We start from the raw sequence: 21,250 nt of genomic DNA, 5'->3' as shown, positions 1-21,250 counted from the left end.
TCTGTTATAGTCATAATCTAGTGAATAGTCCCGCCCATGTGCGCGGACCCCGGAGCAATAAAAAATAATCTCTAAAAGGTGACAAATCATGCAGACCTGCATACACCTTTAAGAGAGAATTTAATTTAAAGACAGATAATGCAGCCTATACCCACAGGCTACACTGTCCAGTACTTCAACTAGAATTCCACCAAAATCCACAAACAGCACTGCCTGTCCAGTTTTTCTCCACATAGGAAAAAACCCTGCCTCTACCAGCAAAAGCCTCTGGAATGATAGAGAGGAAGGAGTGGACAGACAAGCCCCATAGGCTGCCATTATGTGGCTTGGAACAGGATACTGTGCCTTTAAGAAAACTTTCCAGTTTTCCAGAACTTTCCCCAGTATCCCAGAATGCCCAGCAGGTCCCATTTACTTTCAGTTCTTTTTGAAGGCGTAGCACGCCAGACCTGTAGCATTCTACATATGAATAAGTATCTCTCCACCGGGGAGGAGGGCGGGCGCTTATGACTATAACAGAGATACCCCTACTACAGAACTGGAGTTACAGAAAAGAAACTACTCCTTCTGTAGTAGGGGATCTCTGTGTATAGTCATAATCTAGTGAATAGAATGGCAAGCCCATCCCCACACAACAAAAGCGGTGGAGAACACATAAGACACTACCACTACTGTGCGAACAAATTTCGCAGCGAAGCCTGCCCAACCTGAGCATCTGCCCTGGCATCCGTGTCCAGACAGTAATGCGCAGCAAAGGTATGGACCGACTTCCACGTGGCCGCCTTACAGATTTCCGCAATCGGAACATTACGCAGCAAAGCCGTCGTGGCAGCTTTGCCCCTGGTGGAATGAGCCTTAGGTTTACCCCCTAAGGTCTTATTAGCCTTTTGATAACACAACTGTATGCAGGACACAATCCACCGAGAGATGGACTGCTTAGAGGTCGCAAGACCAGTCCTGACTGAGCCATAATTAACAAACAATTGGTCAGACCTACGAATATCCTTGGTCTTATCCAGATAAAATTTCAACACCCTTCGGACATCCAGGGAATGGAGAGCCCTTTCCGCTGGTGAAGAGGGATTCTGAAAGAAAGTAGGTAAAGTTATGGTCTGATTGACATGAAAGTCAGAGATAACCTTAGGAAGGAACTTAGGGTGAGTACGCATCACAACCTTAGCAGCATGAAACACAGTATAAGGTTCTTGACAACATAATGCCTGAAGTTCACTCACCCTGCGGGCCGATGTAATGGCCACTAGGAACGCCGCCTTCCAGGATAGGTGCTGCAATGAAGCCTTGTGAATAGGTTCAAAAGGCTCTCTCATCAGTCTGGACAGCACCACATTCAAGTCCCAAGAAGGCGAGGGAAGTCTGACAGGAGGGAACACCTTCTTCAAGCCTTCCAAAAAATCCTTGACCACAGGAATCTGAAAGAAGGACGTCTGTGAAGGGCACTTCCTGTAAGCAGTCAAAGCAGCCAGATGAACCTTAATGGAATGGAAATTAAGGCCAGACTGCGCCAGATGCAAAAGGTATGGAAGGATGACATCTTCCTTACATGTTGTCGGATCAAAGTTCTTGGACTTACACCAGATACAGAACCTCTTCCACTTGTAAGCATAGGATGTCCTAGTGGAAGGTCGCTTAGATTCCTTCAGAATGTCCATACAATCGTCTGGTAGATTCAGATGACCATATTGCACTATTTCAGGAGCCATGCCGCCAAACTCAAAGACGAGAGGTTGGGGTGCACCATCCGCCCCCCGAACTTCGTGAGAAGGTCCGGCGTGCACGGCAACCGCATGTGAGGAAGGAGAGACCGGTGAAGAAGGTCCGTGAACCACCACTGCCTGGGCCACTCCGGGGCGATCAGGATCATCCGCGCCCTGGACTGGGACAGCTTGATGAGCACCGCCGGAATTAGGGGAATGGGTGGAAAAGCGAACAGAAAGCTGTTCGACCAATCGATCCATAGCGCATTCCCCAGCGTCCCCCGCTGGTAGTACCTGGGTGCGAAGTCTCGGCATTTGCTGTATTCGGCGGTGGCGAACAGATCTACGTCTGGAGTCCCCCACCTTGCGAAGACTTCTCCTAGTACTTCGTCGTTTATGACCCATTCGTGGTTTTCCTGAATCAGCCTGCTCAAGGCGTCCGCCTGAGCATTCTGCACCCCTGGCAGATGCGTGGCCATGATCGTCAGTCCTCGGGCCAGCAGCCAGCGCCAGATCGCCTGCGCCTCCTGCGACAGAGTGCGCGATCTCGACCCCCCCTGCTTGTTGAGGTAATACATCGTGGTTGTATTGTCCGTCTGTATCAGCAGCGAGTTGGTCTGGAAGGACGGAAGGAAAGCCTTCAGTGCCAGGAAGACAGCTCTGAGTTCCAGGAAATTGATGTGGTACGTCGATTCCAAAGGAGACCACTTCCCTTGAATCTGCAGGTCCCCGGAATGCGCACCCCAGCCCTGGAGAGAAGCATCCGTCACCACATTCGTCGTGGGAATGTCCTTGTGGAAGGGAACCCCCTTGAGGAGGTTTTCCGCCGAACACCACCACTTCAGAGACTGACAAGCATGTAGAGACAGTCGGATCTTGTCGTCCCAAGAGCCTGTCTTCTGATCCCACTGATCCTCCAAGCACTCCTGCAGTGGTCGCATCTGTAGACGTGCGTGCGGAGTGAGGAAGATACAGGAGGCCATCGATCCCAGTAGAGACGACACCTTCCTCACAGTCGTCGATGGAGCAGTCCTGAGGTCCTGAGCCTTCCGAAGGAGTGATAACCGTCTCTCCTCCGAAGGAGACACGCTTGCTGACCGCGTATCTATGGAGGCCCCCAGGTACTGTATGCACTGTACCGGAGATGGGACCGATTTGGACATGTTGACGGGTAACCCCAGCTTGTTCAAGAGCTCGCACGTCCAACGGAAGTGTTCTTGCGCTTCCTCGAAGGATGACGCCTTGATCAGCCAATCGTCCAGATACGGGTAGACAAACACCTTGTTCCTCCGCAGGTGTGCCGCCACCACCGCCATGCACTTCGAAAAAGTCCTGGGAGCAGACTTTAGCCCGAATGGCAGTACTGTGTATTGATAGTGATTGGCGCCGACTTGGAATCGCAGGAACTTCCTGTGCTTCTGTGCTATGGGCACATGGAAGTACGCATCCTGTAGATCTATGGCACAGAGCCAGTCTCCCCGCTGCAGCTGAGGGTAAATCTGGTGCAACGATAGCATGCGAAACTTCTCTCTGCGAATCCACTTGTTTGCTTGTCGCAAATCCAGAATGGGCCTGAACTCGTTCTTGTCCTTCTTGCGAACGAGGAAGAACCGAGAGTACAGACCTCTTCCCCTTTGAGACAAAGGTACTTCTTCTACCGCCTTTTTTCTCAACAAGATGTCTGCCTCCGCCTGGAGCTCCCTCAGCTGGAAGCGAGAGCTGACCGGCGGAATCGCTGGAGGCGGGCTGATGAACCGAAGACTGTATCCATTGCAAACAATATTCAGCACCCACTTGTCCTGAGTAATTTTTCTCCACTCTGCCGGAAAAAATCGAATGCTTCCCCCCACTGGAGTGGGTAACGGTTGAGGGGGAAGTAACAGCTCAGGGCCGAGACCCGGCCGGGCCCTTGTTTGTGGTAGTAGCCTGCTGGCCACCTCTACCCCTCTGGCGCTTCTGGAAGGGCTTGCGGAACTGCTGCTGTTGTGGCTGCTGCTGTCCCGAGCCCTGCCCACGCCCTCGGCCCGACGACCCGAACCTCCTCTGGAACGGTCGTTTCTTTTTCTCGGCCTTCTCTAACCCGACGGCCGTCAGGGTTTCCGCTTCAGCCTTCATGCGGGCCATTTCATCGTCCGCATGCTTCCCGAACAGGGTTTCCCCCGAGAAGGGCAGGTTGGCCACTCTCTGCTGCGCCTCCGGCTTGAGGGACGTCAGGCGCAACCAGGAATGGCGCCGCTGGTGGAGCCATGACAGTAGGCGTGGGCGGCCAATAGCGATATATCCGCTGCTGCGCTGATCGTTTGGTTAGAAACCAGCATGCCTTCGCGCACCGTCTCCAAGAAGTCCTCCTTCTTGTCTCGTGGCAGGAGGTCCGCATATTGCTGCAGGGATTCCCACAGGGCCCAGTCGTAACGGCCCAACAACGCCCCTGCACTCGCCGCCTTCATCGTGGTGGCGGCGGTACCACACACCTTCCTGCCCGCAGAGTCCAGCCAGCGGCTTTCCTTGTCCGGTGGCACCGTGGAGGCCGGGGCGGTCGCATGTTGTTTTCTCGCCGCCGTCACGATAACCGAATCCGGTTTCGGGTCCCCTCTCAAGAATGACGGATCCGACTCCGGGGCCCTATATTTCTTCATGAGCCTGGACGGAGCGCCCTTCGCTGTTGCGGGAGTGAGGAACAGTTCCAAGGCTGGTTCCACCAGTCCAGGCACGAGAGGCAGGAGGGGGCGAGACAAGTGTCTTTTATGAAGCGTCTCAAATATCACGGACGTCGTGGGTGTTGGAACCGTCACCGTGATATTCAGCTTCGCAGCCCCTCGCAACAGCACCTTCTGGAACGAGACCAAGTCGTCCACCGGCCACACCCTAGTCCCCGGGGAGTCCGACAGCGTCGGGGAAAGGTCCCTGTCCGAGGAGCGCGACCTGGACCTATACCTTCTGCGGCGTCGTCTAGAGTCTGACGAGGATCGCCCTCGGCTCCGCGATCGTCGCCTCCTGTGAGAGCGGGAGCGCGACCTCTTCGGCTTAGGCCTGTCCGCCGGTCTCGCTGGTCCAGGCGACCGTGGGCGTCGTGGCTTCGGGGTCCCTTGCGGCGGAGTCGGGTACCGTGGAAGGGAAACCGACCTCGGGGGGACCGGCGGCGGCACCGCAGGAGTGCTTGGCAGCAACAGAGGCCGGGGTGGCGGAGACAGAGTCCGCGGCCGCGGAGGAGGCGGTGGAGGAGGTGGAGACGGTGGTGGAGGAGGTGGCGGTGGTGGAGGAGGCGGTGGCAGAGGTGGGAGAGGAGGAGGCGACGGAGACCTCCGAGGCGGGGTATACACCACTGAGTACACCGATCCCGGCGACTCTCTCTTCCTCGACGTCGACGTGTGCCTCGACGTCGACCTGTGCCTCGACGGCGATCTTCTCGGCGTCGATCTCTTCCTCGGCGTCGACTTATGTCTCGACGGCGACCTTCGCCTCCGGCGACCGCTGGACGCAGTCGAAGACGGCGTCGTCGCCGACGACGCCGATGTAGTCGACGGCGGCCTATTCAGGTCCCTCGACGGCGATCGTCGACGCCGCTTCTCCCCAGAGCCCTGGGGAGACGGCGAACAGACGGTGGTCATCCTCCTCGACGTCACCGTCGACGCCCTCGACGGGGAGCGCTTACTGGTCTTCCTGCCCCTGGGGAGCCCCCCCCAGAGGCCTCAGTATGGGCCAAATCAGCCCCTCCAGACCCACCTGGTGCCTTCAGTCTTCGCTCCTCCAGAGCTTGAAGCCTGCTCTTCATCCTGTCCCTCAGGGTTCTTGCTGAAAACGAGTGGCAGATGGTACAGCTTTCAGGCACGTGGGACTGGGGAAGGCAAGCTATGCACACCTCGTGTGGGTCAGTTTTAGCCTTCTTTCGACCACATTCCGGGCACTTGTCGAACAAGCCAGGCATGTTGACAGTACCAGCTACTAAACACAAGAAAAAGTGACAAAAATTGCCAAAATCTCAATGAAAACCTTGAAAAAGGTAGAGCTCAATGCTCCAGGGTCCTGCTAGCAGGAGCCGGAAAAAAGAACTGAAAGTAAATGGGACCTGCTGGGCATTCTGGGATACTGGGGAAAGTTCTGGAAAACTGGAAAGTTTTCTTAAAGGCACAGTATCCTGTTCCAAGCCACATAATGGCAGCCTATGGGGCTTGTCTGTCCACTCCTTCCTCTCTATCATTCCAGAGGCTTTTGCTGGTAGAGGCAGGGTTTTTTCCTATGTGGAGAAAAACTGGACAGGCAGTGCTGTTTGTGGATTTTGGTGGAATTCTAGTTGAAGTACTGGACAGTGTAGCCTGTGGGTATAGGCTGCATTATCTGTCTTTAAATTAAATTCTCTCTTAAAGGTGTATGCAGGTCTGCATGATTTGTCACCTTTTAGAGATTATTTTTTATTGCTCCGGGGTCCGCGCACATGGGCGGGACTATTCACTAGATTATGACTATACACAGAGATCCCCTACTACAGAAATCTATTTACAATTGGGGACTTGAAAAGAGAGGGCTGATCAGGCAACCTAAGAAAGGCTGAAAGAGCAGCGAGGTAGCCCTTGATAGTGCCCAAAGCAGAGCCAAAGAAAGGAGGAACAATAGGACCTCAGAAAGAGGGGCAGCAAGAGGATCAACAGATTTTGCTGTGCACTATGCCACAAATTTTTAGATGTACAGGTTTGCATGAACCTTTTTAATTTAGCTGTGGGAAAGGCATGTGATGTGGGCTTATGAACCTCTTGCAGGATAAGCATGCATTCCTCTGGAGGTTTTAGACAGACAAAAGGACTCAAGGTGCCAGATTGCAATGTTCAGCTGTCTGGGATTTGGGTGTCTAAGGTGACCGTGATGCTGAGTGAGATGGTCCTGCCTGATAAGAAGCATTTTGTGGGGACTTACTGACATATCTAGAACGCATCAAATACCTCAACTGTCTTGCCTAGGTTGATACTACTAGGAAGAGGGTCATGGATACTTGCTTCATCTCCCTAACTACATATGGGATGAGGGGAAAAGCGTACTGAAATATCCCTGACTATTTCCCCCATAGCACTAGGTACGCAGTGCTCATGGACTGTGGATGGGGATACCTGGAGATGTTTTGTTATTTTGCATTTTCAGGCAAAGAGGTCTATGGACAGGGTCCCCTCACCTTTGAAAGTGTTTCAAGGACTTGGGAGAGTTCCCACTTCTGGACTTGTTGATGCGTCATGTTGACCAAGTCCACAAAGCTGTTCTCCCTACTGGCAAATACTCTAAGAAAAAGGCGAATGTTGTGAGTTGGCCAGTATCAAATTTCATAAGTAACTGTAGAGAGTTTGGAGGAGGGGGTTCCCCCTTGCTTCTCGGTGTACTACATCACAGTCATGTTGTCCATCTTTTGTCAGGACTGTCTTACCACAAATGAGCTTGAAAAATGTTTTCAGGGCTTGTCTGATGGCTGGTAGCTCCAGGTACTTTATGTGGCACCCTAGTGCTGAGGCGTCCCGGTGCCTTGGGCAGTCACCTTGTGGAGGTGAGCATCCCACCCAATGAGAGAGACATCAGTAGTGATGGTCACATGTGGAAGGGAGTCTAGAAAGGGTCTACTGAGCAACAGGTTGTTGATGTTTGACCAAAGCAGAGAGTACTGAGCCCTGGTTGTAACCAACACTAAAAATTCCCAATGCCCTTCTGCTCATGCCTATTGCCTAAAGAGGCACTCCTGAGCGAACGTAACCTGGTGTATAGCACTATCGCGATGCATGATGCATCATCCCCAACAGTTTCATTACTGTTTGGACACTGATGGAATGGTGTGTCTGAAAAAGAGGCACCTGCTGGAAGGCAAATAAGCTCTGTTTGTTGGGGCACGCTTTCCCTGTTATCACAATTAGAACAGGGCCCAGGAAGGGCTAGACCTGCTGAAGTTGAAGGTGCAACTTTTTTTGCACTGATGGTGAAATCTAGGCTGTGAAGTAGGTGCATGACTGTCTGAGTGTGTGCTGCTGCTCTTAATCAGCCAGTTGCCCAAGTGTGGGAAGACATGTATGACATTTCTGCATAGGTCTATGGGAAGACATGTTTGCACAGGTGTGCTACTACTACTACTAGACCCAGGGCCCTCATGGACTTTGCAATGTCTGTGTCTTTTTTGATTTATTTGAGCATCTTTTTCCACCCTGGGGGCTGAACAGATGCCCACTGTCAAACAGGACATTGAAGGGGTGCTGTTGCATCTCAGATCTGAACCCCGATGCAGGCATTGCTGCAGAAGAGGATGTTGGTATCAATCCCTCTATTTTCAGTATCTGCTGCGTTGAGTGTGCATCTGATATTCCTTTCAATTATAGTTTTACCTTCAGCAACTAGCTCTCGCCCTCTTGTTCTGTGGGCCTCTGGGATGTGCTTTACCAGCTCCTCCATTTTTTCCAAGTGGTAGCGGACGTACCTAGAGAGCAGGCCCATAGAATTTGCAATGTGCCATTGGGTGGCTGCACACAGTTCTATGTGCTCTAGCGCCACGTCAATGCACTTGGACTCTCTATCAGGTGGTACCGAGAAGTGTGGACAACTAAGGCATTGGGGCAATTTGCCCATGGATATACACCAGATCGTATGGGGCTGGCTTATACTTTATTTTTATTTTGACCCTTTGTGGCACCAATTTGACCTTTACGGGCTCCTTGAAATTTTAGGTGGCTGACCTGAGTAGTCCCTTCAGCACTGGAAGGTAACGTACTGTGTTCTGTCTTGGGTAGGGACTCTACCGTGAGACTCATCTTGCACTGAGTGCATTTTGAGCTCATGATGTTGTGCAGCCCGCTGCATTATGGCATGGAAAGCGGAAGTGTCATTAGGTGGTGATGGTTTCGCAGGGCAGGGCTCCAAGTCAGAATCCTCTAGTATGTAGTCCTCCCATGGGTCATTTCCCTCCCAGGGCCTGAATGGCTCATCCTAGGAATCATGCAAGGAATAGGGGCTCCCAAAATCAGAGTCAGGGTCATGTGGGTCACGAGTTGGCGTGTGTGGAGGTGGTATAGCAGTGTCTGGATGTATTTTCTTCTGTTTTGCATCCAGCATCTGTAACAGTTTCTTGGAAACCGACCAAAAGTAGTACACAGGCAAGTAGTGCATGACTGTTTCCCAAGCAGAAGACGCAGCAGTTACATGATTTGGCTACTGGAAACGGCCGCTGACATAATAGGCATGGCCTACAATAAGAGTAGTGCAGCTTAAGTTAACCGGACAGTAGAAAGTGGAGAACACAGGTAGAAAAGAGCAAACTGTTTACAGAAAAACAAGACCAGCATACCACTGAGACCAAAGGAAGCAGGTTGAGATTCAAGGCAATGGCGGAAAAAAAGGAGTAGGAGGAGAGTGGGCATGCCTATGACTAACACTCCCCCATGCATGGTGCTCAGTGTGCAAAGTGATACTATACAGCTAGCAAAGAAGTGTCCCATCTGACTTTCCCACAGGCACGACTAAACCTCAAAGAACGAGGCTCCAAGAGCGATCAATATTCTAGATTTCACATAGTTCTGAAAGTGTGCTGTGATTTGCATTATTGATTAGATATGAACTATTTAAAGGGTACATATTTATTTAGATGTCATTACCATTGTCAAATCATGCAGTTAATTATCAATCAATAGTCATGGCTTGATATTCAAGTATCACAAACACAGGAAAGAAACTGGGACGGCTCCACCGTCCAAAGCAAAAGGGGAATTTGATAATCGGCAAGTGTTAATAGTTAACAAATCTGCATATGCTGAAAATATGTCTAAAATTGTGCATACCTGCACCAGTGAGGGCTGGCATATAGAAAATCTCTGTTCCAGGCTTTCCAATATCTGTGGAAAGAAAATAAAGTCTCACTATAGAACCGTCAATAATAAGGGCACATGACATGGTAATAAGAAATGAAGGAACTATTACACACACATGGATACTAATGAATATTTTTCCCAATGGCCTTAAATATGAAAGGCACTGACTGAGAACTGCAGGACTCTCCCACTCAATGCACATCAATCATTGCACATTATGCATATGGAAAATGTATGTCTTGTCACTAGGGACAGTGGGACTGCTGGGTGTTCTGATAGACCTCACAATATGAAAACAGAAAAAGTATCAAAATCCACAAACTAACTCTAGGGTCTAAGGGAAAGGAAGGTGCAGGGGGAGGCAGCACATTCCTGGCACCTTATTACTGTACCTTGGTATTCACCCATATACATAACAATGCCAACAAAGTAGAAGGTTACCAGATCACGTATCAATAACTCAAAATTCTGTAAATGGAAGGAATTTGGTAAAGCTTTGTTTCTCTACTGGAGAAAAGCTAGTGTTTGTAACAGTGACAGCCTTGCTTGCTAGTTCCTGAGATGATTATGCCCTTGTTTTAGATTTTAAAAAGCTTTTGCATGCCTTTAACAAACCAGGAATGTATGCTGCTGTCTCATGCTGAAGTGGAGCTTGAAGAAAAACATAGCATGAAGGCAAAACTACTCCAAAGTGTAAGAAAAGCACCTTAGATATGCAAACCATCAATGTAAGGACCAATGGTATAATATTATGGACTCTTTTTTGATCATTAAATACAGGTTAAAAATTATCTTACAGTATATACCACTAATAAGCTACATAAAACTGATCCTGTAATATATAACCCTTGCTGTCCTGATGTTATGCAGACGTCTACACTGTTTATATTGCTTCTGGTGGTATCTATCGGAAGCTAAAGGCTTACTCCCAGGTTAGAATTATTGGCTGAGGTGACCTAGATCCAAACACCCCTAGGTAGCAGCTACAGTGTAGATGCACAAAGGTCTCATTTTAGAATCTTAAGCTATGGTAAGACAATGCACCGACCATACAAGTCGCCAACCATAAGGTTAAATGAACTCATCCATGCTGTTAACAAACAACTATGACATTTTATAATAGTGCACCAGCTACCAGCTACAAATTCAATCGGACTACAATCCACAGAAGTCATAAAGCCTTTCGTCAGAAACCATTCCAATTGTTATCTTACCACCATTATAACATTTTGGAAAATGTGGTACCCTCATCATCCTTGCATGCAGAGTCCTCAACAGGACCAGTCTAGCTGGAGTTCAAATTGTGACACCCTGTGTCAAACGTCTTTTAACATGGTGACCGCTATGACTTTACTCCAGGTTCAAACTCCCTACAGCCCCCACTGCGACACTACTCAGCAGTAAAATATATGTGAAATATTGCTGTGGGCCTTAGCCAATCCTGTCTCCACTCCAAAATGTAACCAAGTCATTCGATGGATTTCACTGCTACTGGGATGATATTACTATACAAGACGCTCTGAATAAAGGCAACTGATACTTCATTAGGGGGAATACAAAGCTATAAGATTATAAAAAGGAGTAGCAAAGGCAAGGCATTTCTAAGAATTGTGGTGCTGCACAGCACTAATATCAGGGGTGCATTTTGTGTTCTTCCCTCAATGTGGTAGAGAGTACCAGATACGCATTACCCCATCCAATTACTGCCAGATGAAAAGAAACATGTAAAGTCTTACTATACTCAGGTTCACTCCTGCTGGCTGCACTAAGTTTTTTACTGATCTCCTGTTTCTTGGATTTAACCATGGCGGAGGTGCTCTCCGTCAGCTTACTGAAGAAGGCTGGAGGCTGAGAGCCGCTTCCAGGAGATTTGGAACCCATTCTGAAGAAAGAGAGAGAAGAAGAAAACAAGCAGAGGAAAAAATAAGTGGGACAGAAACGAAAGACAAGACACTGTACTTCACACCATTCTCCCCTGTTCCATTTCAGTACCTTCCACAGTATCATCGTCAAGTCATACAACCAACTAGGTCTATCTTCCTTTATTCTCAGCACCAGGTTTTCAGCAATCCCTCCAACACTAATGCCGTTCCACATAAATTTAGGGAGGATGTGACTGATGAAACTTACCTACAGGTTACATTGAAACTCAAATTTATGCTTTACGAGTCCAAAAGTGACCTTATCTGAAAGAGACTAAATGTTATGTTTTTCTCTCCAATCAAAGAACTATGGATGGAAATATGAGCAACTGATGGAAATCAGAGGATCAATGGTTTTAGATTAAGAACTGCGCCCTGACTGAGGTGGTTTAAATATTCATACGGATTTGAGACACTTTATAAATGTTTGAAAAGTAACTTGTAAAGTGTTCAATTCCAGGAATGCAAAGGCTATCTCCTAGAGAATCAAGTAACCTACCCAATACATTAGTTCAGTCCATGCTTTCTTACACATCACCTAAAGCTGTCCTGTCTTTAACAATTCCTAGGAAAATGTTTGGAATAAGGCTAATAAAACAGGAAAAGCATAATCATGCATGGCAATGTCTGCTCTCGCAAAAGCGATATATTGCAGCATGGTTATCAATGACATCCCAATTTATTTGTAACTTTCTTTTCTACGCAGGACAGAGGCAGGCAGGGGCAGCTCAGTCTTTTGCTTGGTACACTGCAAGGGCTGCAGCAATAAAGGGACAGAACGCCTCCCAGGGTGAACAGGTATTAGAACAATGGAACACTGAGCACTACAGTAGAGATAACAGCCACCGAGGATGTTCACTATCTTATGGTCCAGCATCAAGGTTCTGCCTCTCCCCGTAAGAACATTTGACCTTTACTGGATGGAAATTACTAATAGCAAGATAGTCCATCCACCAAGGTGTACACAGTTGTTAGAATGTCTTTGTCTATGGTGGGTTTGGAAAAAACGACCCCGGAGAACCTTCACCATGGCGGTTAGGTTTGAATCCTTGAGCGTGCCTGATTTTCGAATATGGCCTCCTTCCTTTGTTTTTTGGGTATAAGGGGTACAAAAACAGCCCAGAAGAACTGCATACAAGATCTGGTTTTTTTTGCACCCAAATTTACCTCTTAATGCAAACAAAAGGGAATAAATCTCAAAAACCGTTTTTGGTCCTGATCTTGCATGTGGAATTCCCTCTTAAGCGAAGTTTCAGAAATGAAATATCCTCTAAGTGGAAACCTGGAGGAATCTGCATGTACTATACTCCAGAGTTGGTCGTATTTCCACTTATCTCATTATTGAGTGAAAGTGAAAAACCTGAGCAAAAACTGACACATGTACCCATCTTGAATGTGGTGCACAGTTATCATACACATGTGGCAAACGCTCACATAAAGAGTTCAAGCGGGTGACATCATGGAATGTAGCCGCGGGTGCAAGATGGTACCAGTCTAAATGTTCACTAGTCAAAGGGATCGTTTAGCAGAGGCTTTCAGAATAGTTTTTCAAAGTGTTTCTTCTCTCTCTGAATAATGCTCTGTCTCATGAGAGGTTTTTTGAGTCCTATGAAAAAGAAAGCTATAAATCACACTATGAAAAATTACATCTGTGGAAAGACAATGTTGATTCTAGTAAATGAACACATTATATATATATGTGTGCGTGTGTATGTTTTCTTAACTTGTGATGTGGAGATGCCTGCATCAGAATCACTAAATCTGGATTACCCTGGGAATTGCCCAGAGGGTGCAAAAGGTGAATGTGCCAGTTGTTTATGTCCATGGGGTACTTTGGAATTCCTTCAGGGCTCGGTCCCACCTATAATACAGATTGCACAGTGCTATCACAGAGTGTCTTTCCCTAATTTGCATGGGGGGGGGGGGGATTGTGCTCTCGCGTAAATGCGGAAAACCTTTGCCGCAGAGCCCCTCACCCCTCTATAAAGTCAAATAAGCCCTCATGAGGAGCACTAACTGCGAGTCGGATACAAGTGGTGCACAGCCAGTGTACTGCTCAAGGGGACCCCTTGGGAGGAGGTCTGGGGGTCACACCATGGGACAATGTGCTCTTTCTGTAACGTGGTCCCTATTTGTAATATCTAAAAGAAGTATTGCAGTCAAGCAGAATCTGGTCTAAGATAAATACCACAAGGAAATTTTCCTTGTTGATATTAGCCAATGACAGACCTTTTAGAATAAAGAAAAGTATTTCCTGAGCAAAACGATTATGAAAAACAAAAGACAAGCGACAGAGTGATGGTTGCCAAGAAGTCACAAAACTATATGTATTTAAGGGCATGTACACAAGAGGAAAATTGTGACGGCCAACACACTAGACGGACCTCTGACCACAGCGAATTTGGAATATGCTATAAAAATGGGATTTCATGATTTTGAAAATCCACTCATTGTGTTGTGAAAACACAGATCACTGAACGAGCAGGCAATATGATTATCATGAGTATTTAGAATCCATTTTTGAAATTGGAGTCATCAACATAGCTTTTAATTTGGACACAAAAGGATTCTGAAGGACAGAGTTATTTCCATAAAACGCAGGAGCTAATGTTCAGAGATTAAAGATAGAAATGAAGCACAGTATGCCTTCAAGTAGTTGCGAAGGATGGCAAGTTCCCTACTAATATGGCATCTGATACGTGAGGGCGAAAGGGCATGGAAGAATCCTTCTAAATGAACTATGACTTGGTTTGAGTTACGTGGACTTGGGGGGGCATTGGTCACTAATTTGAGGCTGAGCAAGTCTGCATTCTTTCTGTTTTGCATAGTGGGAAACTGAATGTCAGATTGCAGGAGAAACTAGGACCAGTCTTTGGTCTTGAGGCTGGTTACTTCAGTAATGCTAGTGTGTCCAGTGCCCACGACAGATAGGACAAGTTTCTGCTCTACAGAGTCGAGAAGACAGAAGGGGAGGATCTTGATCTGGGCCGGTATGTTAGTGAGGTGACTATTTTGATGCTGCACGTCATCTCTGCCAGTGAAGCTTTGGAGTAGTTGCTTGTTGTCAAGGTCTAGTTTGTCAATTGACTACGGTTGTAAGGGGACCAGTTGTGAGTTTAGAGTTGTGACAACTGAAGTAAACACTGTGGGCGCTGATCAAGAGAACGTCCTGCCCAGTATGTGTGCTTTATGGTCATCACAGGATCCCTTTAAAGCAGATAGCTATGGCAGAAACAGTTGTGCTTGTTGTAGGTAGGGGCAAACCAGAGAATAAAATCACCCAGAGTAATGAGACATGACGCTGAGTAAAAGCACGGTGAAGTTTTGGAATTAGACAATTTCAGTGTCGCTGGAAGAGGGCTATGATGAAAACAGTTTTACTCACAACATGAAAATAAATTTTTGCAATGAAAAAAAAATTACCCTTGAAGAAGACCATATTCTGATGGTCATTTTGTAGGAGGAAAGAAACATGGGTACATCCAGCACTACTTACGCATATGGGGGATCACCGACTAGGGTATTTAATGCAGGCCTCTGTAATATCAAGCAACAACTGAAAAATCTTGGGATATATTAGTACTGAATGGATCAAAACCTACCATAAAAAAACCTCTGTACAATGTTAACAGGGGAAGCATAGTACAAGAAAATTTAAGGAAATCAAGACAGTTCCTGAACCAAAAACGTACATTTCATTTTCTAGACGCTTTACCTCTGTTCGGACTGTTCTTCTCTATACAAGGTTGGATAGGAGGCACTCCGAGAGTATTCAGACTCCCCCACACCATCTGGTGGCGAGACTGGCTCAATTCCATCTTCTGATCCACTCAATGCAGAGGCCTTGTTTTGCTCTGGTGACCTGATATAAAAACCAACATTATTAGTTTAAACACCAAGTTCATCTTTCTCAACAGTATAACATATTGCACATATCTGATTTAACTAGGCCTCAACATGTTGTAGTACTCAATTTTGTGCTAGCCAGACAACATATTGGTGAGGATTTGAACACTAATTTCGGTACACAAACAAAAATTTTAATTTTATGTTCAAGACACTATTGTCTGCTGGCCTCACATTTCAGACATGATATAAACATGTTAAAAACAGTTTGCCATGTGACATCTACTATTCTCTCAATTAAATATTCCTGCACCCACATACATTCTGATTACATTGCGGTTTCTGTAATCTGGTCTCAAATGAATACACCAACCCACAAACACATATCACGCTGTTCTATGTGTAACAGCACATGTTTAAAATGCTCCTACTACAAATCTAAAACAAAAGGATGGTAAATATTTTTTCAGGCACAAACTCAAACTACTTCTTCAGTGTGCTCTGTTATATCTTATCCAAAATCGTATTAGAATTCTGGGCGTGATTACAGACTCAAAGAACTTCTCAGTGATTTGCAACCTTGTGAGAAATTTACTTTCTATTTCCATAGCCGGAGTATCTCCAGGACAAATTGCCATTTGAGCAATGAAAATCTGCCCAATTATATTTTAACTTTGGTAACATTCCTGAAACTAAGGCACACGTGTGCCACAATGTACTGGATCGATGTATTCATTTACAAATATTCACCAATTTTAAAAAGAGAAAAAAGCAACTTCTTACCTTTTACCTCCTTCTCCAACCGGGGAAATCCTCGGAGTTTGATGGAGTTCTTGCTGCTGTAAGAGACCGGGGTTGGGTGTCCTCCGGAGGTCCAGGACAGGGCATCCCGGCGCCTGGTAGGAGTACAATGGTGCCTGAATCTGTGAGTTCAGCTGCTGGGGGTGGTTGCGAGTGTAGTCTAGTGTGATCACCTCCTGCGGAATAAGGCAACACTTGAGCCGCAATGCACCATACCATACCACCACCAAAAAGCAACCTCTCTTTCACAAATACAAATCAAATTGCAAATCAGTCCACCGTTTCTAAATATTTATTCTTAAGTTTCAATATTGCACCCACACTTTCAAAAGTTGGTGAATTTATTTCTTGTTGGGTTGCAACCTACAAAGTTAAGATACACTACTAAAAATTGACAACTAAAACTAGGGCCGTCTACTCTCGTCTTCGAAACTTCAGAAGTTCCCCCCTGCTATTTTTTGCAAGATAAACTGCCAAGAAAGAAAAATGCAGAAAGGAGTAGGTGGCAAAGCGGACAACAACAGATGGTGAAGAAATCTACTTTTGCGCAAAACACCAAGAAAATAGGAAGACCATCTGGGAGAGAACGCTGCAGCCAAAGTGCCATGATGACCCTTATTGGAGATTCAGGGAGCATGAAATGAATGGCAAAATATTTAATTCCGTTTGAATGAATTCACTGGCAAACAATTAAACCCTTTTGCCTGCAAAGTGCATGAATGAATAATTACATTGATATGTTGTTCAAGGGTGACGACCCGCTGGTGGCTCTTCATATACTGGTTCAGCTGCTGTGGGTGACAGGGCGAATGCTGACCTTCACGCGCCTGTCTTAAGTGCTGTATGTGGCTGTCTGGCGCCGAGTGTTTCAGAGATGCTTTATTGGACAACAAAAGGAAAAGAAAGATTTTGAGTAGCAGGAACTTCTCCATTAAAATGTAATTTCCATCAAGGAAATCTGGTGATCCTACGTGCTAAACCAAAATACCAAGTGCATAGCTAGCCCAGCATATTCTATCGTAGGACACGGCTGTCCACCTCCGGTCAATTAGAAAATATCCTCGCCCACTTAATTTAGGAAATCCACTTGGGACAAATGTGCATACAAAGCAAAGAAATCATTCACAAAGACAGTGGTTATCATGAATGTCTGGTACACATACATGTGTCCTACCTTGGAACACACTTCTGTGGGGTTTCCAGATGACTCCATGTCACCTGCATTACCTGTTCCAGTCTCTGGACTTGACATAATACTTTAACTGATGCATTCTCAAAGCTGTAGTGCTGGATCACTCCCACTGCACTACAAATCCTAATTACATATGTTTACAAAAAGGGGAGGCCAAGGTGTGAAAACAATGGTACCTTCAGTAAAAGAGTCAGTGAGTAAGGAAGGTTTTCCTTACCTGTAAACAAGGGTTTGCGGCTGGATATGTTGTAGCTTCCCATGTTGTTACTCCTGGCATCTAGTGGTTGAGGTTAGACTGATCACTTATTTTCTTTCTTCAAATTTAAGGTTTGTGGAAATGTCCAAGTGCAGACCCCAGTCATGATGTTGAGACCCTGCTCCCTAATCGGATGTGCATAAAACTTGTGGTTCTGCAACAAATATGCAAGCCAAGACTCCACATCCTTGCACTCAACCTCCTGAGGAACTGTATGTACATCATTACAACTGCTTTTTGGCCATAATTGCTTCCTCCCAACCTCAACCTCCACCTCCTACCAGTAAGTCACTGTTACCAGGATTGTGATTTCATTACATTATTTCAGAAATAACTCATAAAATGCCATAACTGATAGGTTTGAATTAGGAGTGGGAGATAAATTTCGCACCGCCAGCAGAGTTGGTCACTTTGCCACTGGATTCAAGATAGCCTGGCTGATGAGGGTTAGGAACCCGAGACCGGTCCCAGGATGCTTGTTTCCGGTCCAGGGAAGACATGGCTTGGCAGTTCGGGCTGGACTATTCCCATGAGGCACAGGGTCAGACTGATTTGCATATGGCCATGTCTGAACTGGGCTGGTGGAGTGAGCTAAAGAATGATGATGGATTAAACCCAGATCAGTTGACTGGGGGTGAGTGTTTGATTTGCTCAAGCGCTCCGTCCATCATCCCCTTTGGTATTGCGGAGTTTAGTTCCAGCCATCGTGTGGTGGAGTTTTTTCTCATGCACAGCTCGCCAACGTTAGTTGAAATCAGTGCATGCAGCGTGACATGACGATTTGAGTACATTTGCAGAACTCTGCGGAATCTCGCAGAATATTCAAGTAACTCGGCGGAATTCCGCGGACTGGTACTCCACGAGTTCCGCCCACACCTAGTTTGAATGACACAGTTAGATGCACAACATGAGATCGAAACCTTGCCGAGGACAGGTTTGAACACCCTCCTTCCTACCATTTTGCATTTCAAATTCTTGAAAATTAATTTCTGCATCGATCTGTGCAATTGTAGCTTAAGGATTTCATATAACAAGTCCAACACCAAACCAGGCCACAAATGCCTCCCTTTATCTAAAGTTGAACCATCAAAGAGCAAGTATGGCCATGGCTTATTCACACTCAACGTCTTTTTTTCCCCATCTACGTTCGCAATGCAAAGCAGATTTGGGATTTTTCAAGTAACTTGTGAGACAAAAGCACACACTCCTGAATTTAGCAATGACATATACTTCTCTGCAAAGACAGCGCTAGTTCTTCACCATGGTTCACTGCACCAAAGCTTCACTGAGCTTTCACAGACAAATTTGCCATTAGCGGGTAAGTTTCAATTCCCAAAATATCCTCCACACCCTCACAAAGACTGGGCAAGCATCCAATAGAAGAAGTGTAAAAAGTGAACAGTGTGCAGAAGAGCCAGTGGGTAACACTAGAACACCATTCATGTTGACAACACAAAGGTATTTTTACGCTTTGATACTCAACTGGAGAAGTGAGATGCATGAAACACATGTAGTATATTGTGCTCCGAAGCGATGCAAGGGCATCCATAAAGTCTACCATACTACAAGTTATAATCAGGCAGACGCCTCCTCTGGGTTACAATTCCATCCATGCAGAATGTGCGACAGAGCTGCTAACTGCGTCCATCTCATCGGGAGCATCCTTATCAGCTCAAGGCTTTTTTGCCAACAGAGCTTTGAATGCTGGACTTGTAGTTTTCCTTTTTCTATTTCGGGCGAGGGTCTGTCTACAAGTCCCAGCACATAAAGGTTTGTGAGTTTAAAAGTCAGTACTGGATAATGAAATACCTGATAACACAGCACCAGTTGGCACCTCTGCGTGATGTAAAAACAAAAAAAAGGGAGCTCCATATCACCTTGTTGCATTTGCCTTGTGTCCTGCTCCATGTGCCCTTTTTCAGACTCCTGTATAGCCGATCGGACCACTTTTTCTTGAGATACAATGGGAGACCTTGCAGGACTTCGTGCATCAACACCATCAGGGCTGTACCCACTGGGGAAAGCTAAAGTAGCACAATAAAAAACAAGAACACACATTTAAAAAAACTTTCATGGTCATTGGCTGGCAACACCATCCACCAAACCCCTTTTTTACGACGTGACGTCCTACAACTAGCACTTCGATAAGTCTGTGTTAAATGCGGTAGCTTGACTGCATCTCTTAGATTCATCCTGTGATTTCAGTCTCCCCGTGGGCTACATGATCCTGAAAAACAAGCTTTGCTACAAGGCACCAAAAGGTGAACAACACACTGCAAATAAGCAAAGGCTTGCTCATCCTGCCAGCTGGCAAAATAACTGCTGAAGCCTTTATATTTGAAGTTATCAAAATATAAAAATGATAATCAAACATAATTACTAGTAGAAAACGATGTGCAAAGGTTAATCTTTTTAACAAGGATCACAGCATTTGGTTAAGCCTCTAGAGAACATCAACATGGTACAAAGGGAAATTGAAAAGTACGGTCCACAAAACTCAATAGCGGCAAATGGTGACCGTTCAGTTTAGACATATAAAGCTGCAGTCCTTAGAATTAGACCCAGGCCCAATTTGAATTAAGCCAGCCTAATTTGACTTATTTTGTTAATTTTGCGTTATGCTTGTTACACAAAATATTTCAATTAGGCAAGTCACCTAATTGCGCTGCTATTCTCAGTATAGCGACAGAGGGCGGCAAAAACACAAGCAACCAGAACGCAAGCAGCTGTTTGCAGAAATTGTGTTTGTCACGCTAAATTACAGATTTGCATTGAGCAGAATTAGGCATAATTTTGCTTAATTTTCCCAAAATTTTGCATAATTACGCGAAAGCAAACTACGTGAATTCGCACACCTTAAAATGGATTTCTCAGTCATTAAGGTGTAAGTGAAATAAAATTGGTGCAGGTAGATATCCCTCAGCTAACATGCATACACATCTATTTTCATTTATTTTACCTCTCCAATCAAAAGCACAACTTAACCCTTCCTTTATAATTACTCACAATGAATGTAGATTTCAAATTTAAAAAATGGGGAGGTACTAAAAACACTTTCCTTCATATAAAACACTATCTTGGCACTCATCAGAACTTTTTTCAGGTACTTGTACCGAGTCCCTACAATTTTCTTAAAATCAGACCACATATCACTTTCCATCTGTGCCTGAATGCAGCCAGGTAGGGCTTTACCATTGCGGCATACTTTTCCTTGCTGCATCCAGGAGTGAAATCCATTTGGAACTGGCAGTAACACCAATAAAGCCTTTTGTTAATTATATTGTAATTGTAGTTATATAGCGCTTACTACCCCTGACGAGGCGTCAAAGTCCTTTTTCCGCGAGTAGCACGCTACTCCGGAACCCATTAAGGATTAGTGGTGAATTAGTATAGTGAAATATGAAACTCATTTGCGTGGTGGATAGGTTAGTCAGTTATTTGGATTGAGAAGGATAGTGGCGGGATAGAAGAGGGACTGAATGCTCTCCTCCTTGAGTTGGGAATATCAGTGGTCGGTAGTAATGTCTACACAGTACGCGCTGAAACATTAGGTCATGCAGATGATTAAGCGCAGAACATACGCGCGGGAACAACATTGGAAGCTCAGGCTTTATGCGGTATTTGGGCATCCTTAGCTTTTGTTACTTGAGTACCCGACAATAATAACAATACAGTCTCTTGGACAGAAGCTACAT

General features: G+C 46.0%; 1 protein-coding gene across 14 annotated transcripts in view; it reads right to left on the bottom strand.

Annotated features, from left to right (window-relative positions):
• NCOR2 (nuclear receptor corepressor 2) overlaps positions 1 to 21,250 on the bottom strand; it is a 1,213,077-nt gene that overhangs the window by 50,847 nt on the left and 1,140,980 nt on the right. For 13 of the 14 annotated variants that reach the window (XM_085635706.1, XM_085635715.1, XM_085635712.1 and 10 more), the window contains 6 exons: positions 19,433 to 19,579; positions 16,839 to 16,984; positions 16,090 to 16,283; positions 15,176 to 15,322; positions 11,275 to 11,420; positions 9,509 to 9,562 (listed from right to left, as the gene is read on the bottom strand). In XM_085635706.1, the coding sequence (XP_085491832.1) occupies positions 9,509 to 9,562; positions 11,275 to 11,420; positions 15,176 to 15,322; positions 16,090 to 16,283; positions 16,839 to 16,984; positions 19,433 to 19,579 (834 nt within the window). The remainder of the gene's footprint in view (positions 1 to 9,508; positions 9,563 to 11,274; positions 11,421 to 15,175; positions 15,323 to 16,089; positions 16,284 to 16,838; positions 16,985 to 19,432; positions 19,580 to 21,250) is intronic. The other variant, XM_085635711.1, reaches the window with a different exon arrangement.

The sequence above is a fragment of the Triturus cristatus genome, chromosome 11, assembly GCF_964204655.1.
Source record: "Triturus cristatus chromosome 11, aTriCri1.1, whole genome shotgun sequence".
NCBI lineage: Eukaryota > Metazoa > Chordata > Amphibia > Caudata > Salamandridae > Triturus > Triturus cristatus.
The sequence above is the reverse complement of the archived record's forward strand: the minus strand, read 5'-3'. Positions and strand labels throughout refer to the sequence as shown.